Raw genomic sequence first — 13,716 nt, 5'->3', positions numbered from 1 at the left:
TTCTTTTTTTTTATATATGTTGATAATTGTAGAGACTCAACAGTGTTGGACAATGCCCTAGGAGGACGAGTTTTGGCTATCGATCTTGTTTGAGAATGGTGATGACGATGATTATATTTGAAGTAATCCGCGCAAAGACGCGTAATGGTTTATAACCGATTTTTTTTTACTTTCTTTCTTTCTTTCTTTATTTCACTTAATTTTTGAAAAAAAAACTCTACTGAGTTGTTAGTCAACCTTTGGCGCGGCTATATAAAAAGTAAATATTTCCACAACTATGTTGCTTCAAAATCATCTATAAAGTAATGACTCAAAATTATCGATAAAAGTAGAGAGAATTTAGCTGGAGTATCAAATTGACTTGAATAATAAAGTTTATTGATAAAGGTTTAATATTCTACACTAGCAGTACATTATAAAGAGATGGTTCGAAACATAGTAAAAAATGATATAAAGCTATTTTTTCATCCTTTCACAGTGAATGTTCAAGTCTATTTCTTCAAAGCGCCCCCTTTTTTAAACTTCATTTTTTAATCTAAAAATGTATTGTATATTGACTTGTTGCTATTCCAAATTAATATAAACTTTAATAACCAAAACTTGCCAAGGGGTCACCGGTGATGTTATACAAAAATCTTGCTATGGGATTGTTTATTAGTGCGTTATTCAATCTTCATTTCCTTTTTCTTTGTCTATTTTCCATTTCCATTTCCATTTTCCATTTTCCATTTTCCATTTTCCATTTTCTGTTCTTTTTAATTACCCGGGTTTTCACTTTTTCACAGCATATTGGTTTAAGAGTTACTCAATCACTTGGCTTGTAACCTTTCCCATATGCTCTTAATACGTCACTGCACAAGTAAAGACTGCCACATATTACAACTGGCGACAATAAGCCATGCTGCTCCTCAATGGTTTTTATATATGATACAGCATCCTCGATGGAGGGACTTTGAAGCGTATCATCTACTTGACAATGTGTTTTGGCTATTTTCGCAATGTTTTCTGGTGTTTCACACTTTATCCATGGCATTTGGTCAGGCTGCAGAAATTTTACGGGAATAACTGTATCTTGTGGTTTGACCAAATGTTTCAACATTGCGTTCAAATCTTTACCCCTAGTGACTCCGATAATAAATGTTATTGGTTTTCCATTGTAATGATCACGAACATATTTCCCTAGTTCAATCGCTGCACTTTCATTATGTGCTCCGTCAAGTAAAACACTAAAGGTTTTGTTAATTTGCAAATGTTGTAGTCTAGCTCGCCAATTTGTTTGTCTTATACCCTGAGCAATGCTTTCCAAAGAGATGTTGCTATGTTTGATGGATCTGATAATTCTCAATGCTAATGATAAATTGTGAATTTGGTAGTCGCCTTTCAAAGGACTCAAATCTATCAAATCGTTGTCCTCACTGCCCGGAGTTACAGCCTCAAAAGGACATCCCACAGTCTCTGCATTTTGGCAAAGTACACTGAGAACAGAGGATGTATTCAGAGAATCAACAAAGCATGGCACTCGTGGTTTCATTATTCCCGCTTTCTCCATGGCAATTTTATCAAGAGAATCGCCTAATAATTTTTCATGGTCCATGCCAATCTTGGTGATGGCTGTTGCAATTACTCCGCCAGTCGGACTGTTTCCATTCGCATCCTCCTGATAAAACGATGTTAATACATTAGTGGCGTCCAACCTTCCGCCCACTCCAACTTCAATCAATGCAATATCGACCTTTTCAAGCTCGAAGATACGCAATGCAGTTACTGTGAGGAGTTCAAATTCGGTACATTTAAGTTGTAGTTCTTTATCGATTTGCACCACGCTTTTGTTCACAGTGTCAAAGAAACTTCGCAGGTATGTCTCATTATTTATCGTGATACAGTCATTGATATCAACCAAGTGTGGGGAAGTGAACTTTCCATTGCGTATTCGACTTTGAGTTAATATGGAGGAAATATATGCTAATGTCGAGCCTTTCCCATTAGTACCAGCAACATGAATAGACTTGTATTTGAGGTGAGGATTGTTGAAATGGGAAAGAAGTTTCGAAACTCGTGCTAGCCCGAGGTCAATGGGCATAGTCTTTTATTTTTTTCTTTTCTTTCCTTCCTAGATTTGGAAACACAATTACTCGAGACTTTTGTAAAAAATAAACTCTCTAATCGTATTCAAAAAAGACCCATTTAAATTCATTCTTTCATTCTTTCATTCTTTTCTCTTTTTTCTTTTCTTTTCTGTTTGTTTTTTGTGAGCCTATATAGTGCTAATAAGAACTGTAATAGTATATAAGCGCGAAGGGCGAAGGTGAGAATTGAGAGAAATCGTAGTCCAGAATGAAAAACAGTTGATAATGGAATTGTGTTTATGTTTGGATAGATTGAACACTGGACCTTTTAGTCAACTAGGTATCAAACTGCACACACATACAACACACATACCAAAATACAATGACTTCAGAAGTAAAGCCTCAGAACTATATTCAGGATCGACTAGATGCACTTTCAGAGATTGATTCGCGGATCGTCTCGTTACTTGAGAGTTTTTCCACTGTATTTGAATCATATTCGAAAAAAGACAAAGAGGGGTTTGCATCGGAGACCAAGTCGATATATCAGCAATTGAGTAAAGTTGCTATAAATCTACGCAAGGAGGTGAAACATATGGACGATAATATAGGAGTCTATGACAAGAATAAAGATGGAGTAATGATATTACCTATAAATGTCGATCAAAAGAACACATTATTGGGACGCGAGAAACTAAATTTGGAAGTGGTTGAGATGGCACAGCTATTGGGAAAAGACAGTCCATTTGATTCTGGACTGGCACCGGCACCCCTTGATGAACAAAAAAAAGATACATCCACGCAAGAAAATTCCAGCAGTGTCAACATAAAGGAGGAATTTAAAGACAATGACAATAGCAATGACAATGATAATGAGAAAGAACAGGAAAAAGATGGATCGTCAGCTGATGACCGAGATCAGAGCATGGTAGATGTAGCAAATGCTGCTGACGTAGCCGAAGTGTCAGATGCGGCTGAGGTCAATAGAGTCAATGAGGTGCCAGGTTCTACACCAGGTTCTACACCAGGTTCGTCTCGTGATCAGATAATGGCAGATGTTGAAGTGGTTGAGCCGCAAAAGGAAGACACTAGCAGACAGCCAGATGGCGAATCGTCTGATAAAGATGAAGACTTTGAAATGGTTGAGTAATGTATAGGGTAAAAGATGTGCAATATTATTCTTTTCCGCCCTGTTTTTTTGAAATTCATCTTCAGTTTCCAGTAATCTTGCTTTTGTTATTTTATTTTATTTTATTGTATTTTATTTTTATTTCCATTTTTTGTTCTAAATTTCTTCAAGGTATCCTTGTTGAATCAATCTCTCTACATCGCTCTTTCGAACATAAAACTGCGAATCCTTGATCAAATTGAAAGATCCGTATTCGGTGGTAACATCACCACCATCTTTTAGGCACCGCACATCGATGAAGATATCTGTGGGAGGCTGAAGGTCGCCCATGAGATCGAGATACTCGCCAAATTTCAGTCTATAGTTCATTATTAAGTCTTGATAATTTTTGAAGAAATCTTGCTCGAAATGATTTAAATTGTTTGTGTCCAACTGTGTAGTAAAATTTGGAATAGATTTTGCTGGCGGAAGCGTCATACTGTTTTTGCTAGTAGCATTTGTGGTACCGGCTGTGGTGCCAGTTGTGGTACTTGCCCTGGAATCACTTCCACTTGGTCTCCCACTTGGTCCAGCGCCACCTGCTGTAGATGCTCCCAGTCTCTCCATATCATTGCCTACTGCAACTGAGTCCATGGGATCAACATTTAACCAAGAAAATTCAACTAGCTTATCACTCCTGACTTTTTCGTAGGCCAATAGACATCGCTTGTTGCGCCTCATTGAAAGATGGGTAACGAAGGTTTGACACTGATTGATTTTTTGATCTTCAACCAATTGAGAGCTCGTTTCTCCATTCTCTTCTTCGTTTTGTAGTCTTTCCATAGTGTTGAGTAAATACTCGGAATCCTTATTCAAATCGTTGGTTTCTTTCACAATATCTCTTACAAGGTCGGATTGGTACATAGGTATGCTTGGCAAATTGGAGAATCGCTTTGCATCTAGTACGAGTTTATTTGCCTGGTCACCATACATTTAGAAAAGGAGAATCAATGTGGAAAAAGGGTGGGGACTGGGAAGGGGGAATGGAATTAGGAAGGATGTTGGGAGGGGGCGGGAGGCGGTAAGTATTTGCTTAGTTGAATTGAGGATGCAAATGAACTTTATTGTTGTTGATTAAACAGGTGTTGATGGTGGAAGATTGTAGATGCTGCAAAGTTGTATAGGTATTAGGATGAATGTCCTTTTGCAGAACTGCGGTCGCGGCTCTACCTTTTTCATATATTCATAAAGTTTTTTTTTTTTATTATTTTTATTTTTTCCATGTTTGAGCAGGAAGGACGCGTTGATGCTTACCCGATGGATACTGCGACTACTAAGGTAGAAGATGCAAGAGGTCTGGATAATTTACATGTTGGCTCTTTATTTTATTGTCGTTGCCGGAATTATACACAATAGTGGATAACAATTCTATACAAAAGGTAGGTGCAAACTCTTGTTAAGAATACTAATGTTCAACAAATGATCTTTATAAGAAAAAAAAAGCAATTTGTTCAGTAGAAAGAAAGAAATTTATGATAAAAAAATTTGAGATTCAAAAAAAAAAAAAAAATAGAAAAAGGATAATTCGTGTTGTTATTTTCTCTCTCCCCAAATTCTTTTTTATTTTTTTTTTATTTTTATTTTTATTTTTATTTCTGTTCCTAATTTCATCTTTTATATAGAAGTCAAAAGACACCACACCACAACTTCACCCCTCTTAATAACCCCTTCTCCCCACCATCAAATATCATTAGCACAACAAGCAGCAGCAGCAGCAACAACAACAACAACGACAACGACAACAATGACAACAATGACAACATCATCAGCCCCGGTATGCCCTTTATTCTCTTTTTTTCTCTTACAATTCTAAACATTATCCTTTTCTTGTAACTATGTAGTTCCGTTACACAACTTTTGTAATTTAGTCGACATTTAAGGCTTAGAGAATAACTTTCCTGCGGCTTAGTGTCACCATAACTGTCATGTATATTTTGTAAAGCTTGGGATTGAAGAGGATGGTCAGGGTGTGAAATTAAATTGAATTGAATTTAACTATTTTCATGTTTTCCTCTTAGTCTGTCGTTGTCGTTCTGCCTTTTACATTCTTTATTTTTATTTTTAATTTTTTTTATTTTTATTTTTAAATGCTTCACTTTGGTATTCTTAGTTTGCAAAAGAGAAAAAAGGGTGTGTGTGTGTGTGTGAGTGAGAGTGTTAGAGTGAGAGAGAGTGGGAGCGAGAGTTTGTGTGTGTTTAGGTAAAATTAATTCACAGCTTCCATAAACCCGCTGTTGTTATCTAATTTCAGATATATATATATATATATATATATATATTTCCTTCCAAAACCTCTCACCTCTCAACAAAAAAGGAATAGGGTCTGACAATTTAGTCTTAGACACCAAGTACGGCTGACTCGGATACATTACAATCAAAGGAAACACGTACATTTAGATCAGGATCAACTAACAATTTTCATTAATTCACTTGATTTCTCCAAAGATAGCAACCAACATCTTGCGACCAAAACCATTAATTTTTTTATTTTTTTTCAAGAAACAAGCCGATAATAAACGATTACACATATTATATCAAAGAGAATAATTGATTAGAATATATAGAATGGATTCTCCAACCCAGAAACTAACTACATACACCACCTCTGATGGACAAAACTCTAAACTGCCGCATCTTTCCTTAAAGGAAGCCAACGACGAGTTTTTACCAGCAGCAAATTGCTTCATTTCCAATCAGAAAATACACTTTACTCCACTCGACGATAGTCAATTAGAACAGGGACAGGAGGCAGCGCAAAATGCTCTCAAAACAGCCAACTTGATGAAAATTGATGCTTCCTATTTACCCGATAAGCTCTACTTGAAAAACAAGAATCGTCTTTACAACTTGAATAACTTATCAGACCTGGAAAGCGAAACAAATGGGACAGGTTTGATGCCACCACAGTCACAGTCACAGTCACAACCACAGTCACAGTCACAGTCATACCTCAGCCCAAACGCACAAGCAAATGCAAACTCACACGAGCAAGCTGGATTGGGGTCGAGGTTAAGCTCACGTGCGGGATCAAGATCGCCGTCACCTTCGCCATCGAGTGTTCCAGAGTCGATAACTTCTTCACTCTACTTTCCCAAACTAGTCATTGACTTGAATGAAAACTTAGAAAATGAATATAAACAATTAAAGAGATTATTAATGAGAGTATTTCCACAATGGCTGGAGCCAGGAAAGTTGGTGTTGAAGCAAGTAACTGGTGGTATCACCAATATGCTCTTGTCATGTGAATATGACTCAACAACCACTGTGCTTATTCGAGTCTATGGCCACGGTACGAATCTCATTATAGATAGACACAGAGAGTTTATCTCACACATGATTCTCAACTCTATCGGTTTAGCTCCTCCCGTTTTTGCCCGATTCAAAAATGGCATGATTTATGGCTTTCTCCTGGGTCGATCCTTGAAACCAGGAGAACTCAGCAATATTGAAATCTATCCCTTAATTGCTCAACAGTTGGGCAATTGGCACAACTCTTTAGACTACAAACTCATTGAAGAAGGTGTTGAAAAAATTAGGACTTTAAGACTCGGTGCAAGAAGAAACTCTTTTTCAAAGAAAAAGAAATCATCATATGCCAAGAAACGATTCATTTCCAATATCTGGGAATTGATAGACGACTGGATCGAGATTGTACCAATTAATCCGGAATTGATAGCCTCTTTTCAACAACACCTTAATATTGAAGTCAATGAAACAAACCTTAAAGAAGTTGTCAAAGAAGAGTTTCGCTGGCTTCAAGAAACTTTAGAAAAAGTACAATCACCAATTGTCTCATGCCATTGTGATCTACTATCGGGAAATGTCATTGTCCCCGCCGATGACAACAACAACAACAATGTTAACAACACCAAATCACATTTAAACGATACCCATTCTATACCACCAGTGGACCTCAACCCTGTCAAATTTATCGACTATGAATACATGTTACCTGCACCTCGTGCTTTTGACATTGCAAACCATTTGGCCGAATGGCAAGGCTTTGATTGCGATCGAAGTGCTATCCCTACTCCTACAATAGAAAACCCCACAATCCTCGAATTTTGCAAATCGTACTTGGACTGCGTTGGCGACTCAAATGACAATGACAAGATTAAGGAATTGGTGAATGAAATTGCAATGTTTTATGGACTTCCGGGCTTTTACTGGGGAATTTGGGCAATGATCCAGAGTGAGTTGTCCAACATAGATTTCGATTATGCAAACTATGGGAAATTAAGACTAGAGGAATATTGGGATTGGAAATCAAGGTTTGCAAAGCATCAAATTTCAGTGTAAAACAATAAAGTATAAGATTAGTAAGAAATGAAATGAAAGTTAGAAAAATAGAATAAAATACAAATTAAAGAAAGGAACAAGAATTTAGTTCAAGACAATATTCAAAGTAAGTGTAAAAATATGAGTTTCCTACAATAAATTATCTTTTTCCTGTATCAAAAAACTTTGTCATAAAACTCTCCTTTAGGCAGATTTTTCCAATTTGTTTGTGTTGATTCTTCTCCGCTTTTTTTTTTTCCTTTCGCTCTTAAATAAACCAAGATTTTTTCCATTTTGTCATCAAATTATACATTTATTTACCTTTGCAAGTCAACGATTGTTGAATGTTGGGTTCTAGAAGCTACCAAAATGCACCATCTGCTACCCTTTGCCGCTTCTTTCACTAAAGTATTGTAAATGTTCAATGCAAAACTCTTTGGTAAGTTATTGGTACTATAAACAACTTTCCTGATCCATTCTTCTTGTTGGTTAATTGAAGTAATTCCAATCATATCTAACGTCTCGTCACGAATATCAAATACCAACACAGGACCATTGGCTAAACTTTGCACTGTCTTGGTACCAGCACTCCTACCTTTGCCTTCAACTTCCCATTTATCACGTTTATTTTTACGCCCTCTAGGAGCTTCATTATTAACAACAATCACTTTTTGATTGATATCTATTGTTACTTGGTCTTCGGGTAAGTTTCCTACATCATCAAAGTCGTCGTCTTGCTTATTAACAGATGATTCCTCATCAAACTGATCGCCGTGGATTTCTTCATGAAGATGCTGTACTACATCATCGTAGTTGTCCCAATTTGTCTCTTTGCCAGTACATAAATTCTTCACGCGCAACGGTTTATAGCTAGACCCTTTTTTCGATTTCTTGTGGATTTCACCTGCCCGGATCAACACAATCAATTGTGCACCAGCATCAAGAGCTTGGTGGATAAGCTCATCCTGCGGAGCTGCTTTTGGTAATATATCAACACTAAATTTTCGCGTCCACAATCGTCCAGCTAGTTCATACCCAATCTTGCTGATATTCTCCAGATCAGTCGAAGCAATAATCACATCACATCTACTACCACCAGCACAATTGATATTTCCATTACCACCTCCACTACTACTATTACCAACACCACCACTAGCACCACCACTTCCTATACCACTACCGTTATTGCCAACATTATAACCTATATTTCCTCCTCCACTTAATACCGATGATTTCGAAGAACGTCGAGAGAGTATGCTTCTTGTCCATTTCAAAAGAAATGAAGTTGTTAATGTAAATCCAACACCATGTGTACTTTTAAATTTCAAATCAGAATAATGCGCCATTGAATTATCAACAAAAGATTGAATCAAACAATCAAAACGACCACCGGTAATAATCCTATTGGGACGTTTAAATCCATCGGCTTGGAAAAGACCTTGAAACATTATCCCATGTTGGTAAAACGAGTTATCATAATTACTGAGTGGGTTTATTAATACCTGAGATTGCACCCCAAATTGGTTCAAAACACCTAAAATCTTTGTTATATAAGCAAAAGCCCTTTCGAGTTTGTACAAATGGGGCGAGTCAATCATTAATTTTTGTAGTTTATGACGAGCTTCATGTAAGGGACAAGTGAAATTAAAATTCTCAAGAAGATCCTCAACTACAGTATGAGGCACGCTCACTTGATCTCGAAGGATCCTTCGCACTTCCTTGGCAGATTTGTCGATTTCTAACTGCGATAATGTACCTAACACGGACGCTAGGGCACCTTCGTTTAGTTTGACGTTATCAAAAGCAAACGAGATGACAGAGTCAAGGATATCATAATGGTTGATAAGAATGATACGTCGAGTGGGGATATAAGATACAAGACTCAAAACTTCATCAACAACTTTTAAACATTCAGCATCATTAAAAACAATATCCTCAGGTGTATCTGTAACAATGTTAAAGCTCATGGCGCTAAACTTTTGCGGCATACCGCCCAAACCTTTGGTTAAATTTGACCTGTAAACAAACTCGTGACGATAAAATTTAGGTATCACAACATCATTTTTGCTCAAAAATCTGGCAACCGGAATAGTCAAATCAAACGGAAGGGTCACCACAGACCCACTTTTGTCAAGAACCTCGTATACTTGATCAGCTGGTTGTAATGGCGTTTTTGGTAGTACCACGTTAATATTCAAATTCTCTACTGCTCCATGTGTATGAAATATATCAGCCAAATCTTTAAGCAACTTGTTGAAAAGCAAATAGTCATTAGCCGATTCATGCTCTTGAAAAGAATTATTGTCGTACAAAATATCTTTAGCCAACAGGTATGGTTGCTTGAAAAGCGTTTCACGAACTTGTTGTTGCCAAGGCGACGCAGGATCAGCCAAAGACTTGAGTGCTTCTTTAATCACTTGGTCCTGGTGTTCAACAGGAAGCCAACCACTTTGAAGAAGCGCAGAGGCACTAGGTCTGGCCTTGGGGTTGGCGTTGAGCAATGCCTTAACAACTTTCTTCTCTTGTGTACTTTTCCAAGTAGAAGGGAATATCAGTTCTCGGCATCTTTTTAAAGTTGTTACCCGCTCCATCCCTGTTGACAATGAGTAGCACATCTCAAAGAAAATTACACCCAAAGAAAACATATCCACTTTTTCATCGTAGGACCCAGAGGCTACTTCAGGCGCAGTATACAATACTGTACCTACTATCGTAGACAAGTCACCTGCTTTGATCACACCCCGATCATTATAAATGGTGGGTGTCATTGTAGCACTATTGTTGTTACTACCACTAAGAGGTAAATTTCTTAGTGCTGATGCTGCCAAAAGGGATTGCGAGTTTTTAGCCAAACCAAAATCACCGACTTTTACATTATTTGATTTGTCGATAAAAATATTCATTGGCTTCAAGTCACGATGTATAAAGCCCTCTTTGTGAATATACGAAACTGCCTCGAGTAACTGCCTGAATAACCTCCAATATTCTGTAGGATTATTGGGTAATCCTTGTTCAATCAAGTTCAACAAAGTATTATTCTCGCAAAACTCCATCTGTATGTAAAGTATCGATTGCTTAGTACTCTCCACAACCCCACCTCTTATTGCAGGAACTTGCTGTAGATGTTGAGATTGTTTTTGTTTTTGTCTTTGTCTTTGTCTTTGCTGTTGTTTATGCTTGTTTGTCTCTCTCAGTACTTCCATGCTAGAGCTCCACTCGTTCTTGTCTGTATTCAGGTCAAGTTCTCCATCATCGGTACTTTGTGCAAACTCAAATGCATCTTCTGACTGCTCATCTACGTGATAGTTATCAATTGCACCATCACCATCTCCATCGGTGTCATCGTCATCACTATCACTATCACTATCATCATCTTCAGTAGAAAGCTGATCATCAAAATCAACTTTCGGATCAAATGAGCGGGACATAAAGTCAACTTGAAATGAGTCGGTGCGGGTTAATCTTAAAGATGGCGGGAGTTTATTATTGCCAAATCCAAAATGCAAATCATCCGTATCGGAACTTTGGTCAATGGCATTTGACTCCGTAGTTTGGGAAGTCACACTAGACTCTGTGGCATCTGAGTCGTCTTGGGCTTCTTCAACCCATGTTCCATAATATCGTACAATATACTGATGGTTCAACCGAGCAAGTGAAAGCACTTCGTTCAAAATCGAATCTAGCTTATTAGCTTTGTGCTTAATCTTCTTAATAGCATAATATGTTCCCTCCATTTTATTCCGCACTTTCACAACATCCCCAAAACCACCTTTGCCCAATCTACCAATTTCTTCAAAATCACGCGCATAACGACTGGTCAATGTATGATCCACCTTGTTACTGGACAAACTTCTTTTGCTATTATTTGCATCTGGTTCATTATTAAAAAATCGAGAGGTATTTGATGCACTTGAAGAAATAGAAATTGAAGCTAATTTCATATCAGAAAGAAGACCGGTATGCAATGCAGGGCGATTTAAATTTATCGCAGGGCCGTCTCTCAAAAATGTGAGGGCATTCAACTCCACCGGCGTGGGTCTCTTGGCTGGCTTGAATTGTAACATTCGAGAAAGTAAATCACCTACGGCGTCTTTGTATCTATTTTGCTTTTCATTTTGTAAAGCATTACATTGCGGGATTATTCGTGAAACATTTTCCGGCGTCAATTGAGGTTGATCAAATACATTAGTTCCAAGCATTATTCTGGCAAACAAAATACCAAGGTCCCATACATCTGACTTGTTGGAATAACTGCTGTTGTTGTTATTGTTGTTGTTACCATCTTTTTCATTGCCTTTGTCATTGGTCTTGTTGTCTCCTCTCACCTCTGGCGGCATCCATAATTGTGACAAGTTATAATTGTTGTTAATGTTGGTAGTAACAAACTTGCTTTTCATCTTGTGTAGCCTAGCTCCATATAGTGGATGGGCAAGTTTCACTTCTTTTGTATATCCTTTTGAAGTTGCATCAAATCCACCTGCAGGTCCAGCAGCAGAGTGTTCTGATATTGTATAATTTTCATCTTCAAATAGTAAAACATTTAATGGATTGATCAGCTTGTGTGTAAGTCCGAGATTATGCAAATGTTCCAATGCTGGAATAATCTGGATTAGCCAATTCCGGGCTAATGCCCAGTCGACATGACTTTCTGATTTAGTACTGGAAATTACATCACTCACAGTTCGGGCTACAAATGAATACTCATTCAATAATCTGATACGCCAGCCTTGGAGTTTATCAATTTGAAACCCAACTAGCTTTAAAAGGTGCGAATCATTGATATGCAAGCAGCTTTGTAATTCTCTTTCCAAGTCTTGGATTTCTCGTTTCCCTGATTCACTAAACCAATATTCTTCTTGAAGATGGATGTCCGTTAAAAGATACGAGAGCTCTAGCCCCATACGATCAGCTTTTGCCTGAACTTCCGAACTAACAAATGGCTTTACAATGTATTGTTTTCCAATTGAGCTGAAAAATGTGGTCTTGTTATACTTAATAAAGCCTGAAATAGCTCGGAACTTGAATCTGCCACCATTTACAGGTAAGGTATCTGCCAAGTCCTTTTCAAACAAAAAGTAATTCTGTACATCATCAGGTAAAGGTGCAGATCGTCCCAATTCTTGTTCATTATTATTATTATTATTATTATTATCAAATTCTATGCCTTCTTCCAGATAATCATCCTTCATCTGGCGAATCTGCTCGTTAAGTTCCACGTTTCGTCGATATGTAGCCTTTTCTTCTTCTTTGGCAAGTTTGGCTTCGCGCATTTGCAAAGCTTCCCGCTCCTGTCTTAGTCGCTCTTCTCTTTCTTCTTCCAAAGATAATACTTTCCCTGTTTTCGCCTGTATCTCGTCTAGCAAGTACATGAGCTCGGATATTATCGTGAAACAAACCTCTTCCTTTGGATATTCTTTGATCAAACATTCATACTTGCTCTTCAATTGTGCTTGATGGCTCTTTAAAAGATTCACAGGTTCGAGTAATTTAACTTTTGGTGGAGATAAAGGATATGTTGCAGTGAATTCAATATCTAGTGTAATTGCCACTTCTGGATTTTCTTTTGTACTATCTGATTTCAATTTGACTTGAAAATGATGGTTTGGTTTTTTGCCCCAAACCAACCCTTTCGGAGTTATATCAATAAAAATATCGGAGTATATTGATGCAATACTATTGAATTCGTCATCTTGTCGATGCTCTAGATCCAGTGATAATGAATTATCGGTCATGGATGGTGTGTATTGTGTACGTGTCAAGTATTATGTTGTATGAATGGAAAACGGAAGGCTAGGAAACCAATGGAGGAGGGGATTAAAATATATGGAAAGGGGATTCTTTTTTAAAAATAAAAAAATAGAAAATGAAAATGAAAATGAAAACGAAAACGAAAACGAAAACGAAAATGAAAAAGTTGTAAATAAATGCGTAAATGAATGTTGGAGTTGCAAATAGTGAATTGCAAATTTGGTATCTAATGCTACAAATTCATCCCAGTTTTACCTCTTCCCCCTTGCATCGATCTTGCACGTACATTCTCTTTTGCACCTTCAATTTTTTATTTTTTTTTGGTTTTGTTCTTCTTTAGCGCAAAAATATATATATATGTATAACATGAAGGGTAGGGTCCCCGTTCTTACAGATACAAACTGCATATTTACATTTTACTTACAATCGCACCCACATACATAGATCCACAAACAA

The 13,716-nt window shown here is 37.3% G+C and overlaps 5 protein-coding genes across 5 annotated transcripts; 2 read left to right on the top strand and 3 right to left on the bottom strand. All coding sequences in view use genetic code 12, as the record gives it.

Annotated features, from left to right (window-relative positions):
* Positions 1–805: 805 nt before the first annotated feature.
* Positions 806–2,080, bottom strand: FOL3 (folylpolyglutamate synthase; the record flags this gene model as incomplete). Its single annotated transcript, XM_001523203.1, has 1 exon — positions 806–2,080. The coding sequence occupies one exon, from the start codon at positions 2,078–2,080 to the stop codon at positions 806–808; it is 1,275 nt and encodes a 424-aa protein (XP_001523253.2).
* A 368-nt stretch (positions 2,081–2,448) lies between these two features.
* MED11 (Mediator of RNA polymerase II transcription subunit 11) lies at positions 2,449–3,216 on the top strand (the record flags this gene model as incomplete). The annotated part of the gene is made up of 1 exon (XM_001523202.1): positions 2,449–3,216. The coding sequence occupies one exon, from the start codon at positions 2,449–2,451 to the stop codon at positions 3,214–3,216; it is 768 nt and encodes a 255-aa protein (XP_001523252.2).
* A 135-nt stretch (positions 3,217–3,351) lies between these two features.
* Positions 3,352–4,167, bottom strand: PSF1 (DNA replication protein psf1; the record flags this gene model as incomplete). The annotated part of the gene is made up of 1 exon (XM_001523201.2): positions 3,352–4,167. The coding sequence occupies one exon, from the start codon at positions 4,165–4,167 to the stop codon at positions 3,352–3,354; it is 816 nt and encodes a 271-aa protein (XP_001523251.2).
* Positions 4,168–5,799: 1,632 nt separating this feature from the next.
* Positions 5,800–7,533, top strand: PVL30_005017 (uncharacterized protein; the record flags this gene model as incomplete). The annotated part of the gene is made up of 1 exon (XM_001523200.1): positions 5,800–7,533. The coding sequence occupies one exon, from the start codon at positions 5,800–5,802 to the stop codon at positions 7,531–7,533; it is 1,734 nt and encodes a 577-aa protein (XP_001523250.2).
* A 296-nt stretch (positions 7,534–7,829) lies between these two features.
* On the bottom strand, positions 7,830–13,244 carry GCN2 (eukaryotic translation initiation factor 2-alpha kinase; the record flags this gene model as incomplete). Its single annotated transcript, XM_001523199.2, has 1 exon — positions 7,830–13,244. The coding sequence occupies one exon, from the start codon at positions 13,242–13,244 to the stop codon at positions 7,830–7,832; it is 5,415 nt and encodes a 1,804-aa protein (XP_001523249.2).
* Positions 13,245–13,716: the final 472 nt, after the last annotated feature.

The sequence above is a fragment of the Lodderomyces elongisporus genome, chromosome 7 (genome assembly GCF_030384665.1).
Source record: "Lodderomyces elongisporus chromosome 7, complete sequence".
Lineage (NCBI taxonomy): Eukaryota > Fungi > Ascomycota > Pichiomycetes > Serinales > Debaryomycetaceae > Lodderomyces > Lodderomyces elongisporus.
The sequence above is the reverse complement of the archived record's forward strand: the minus strand, read 5'-3'. Positions and strand labels throughout refer to the sequence as shown.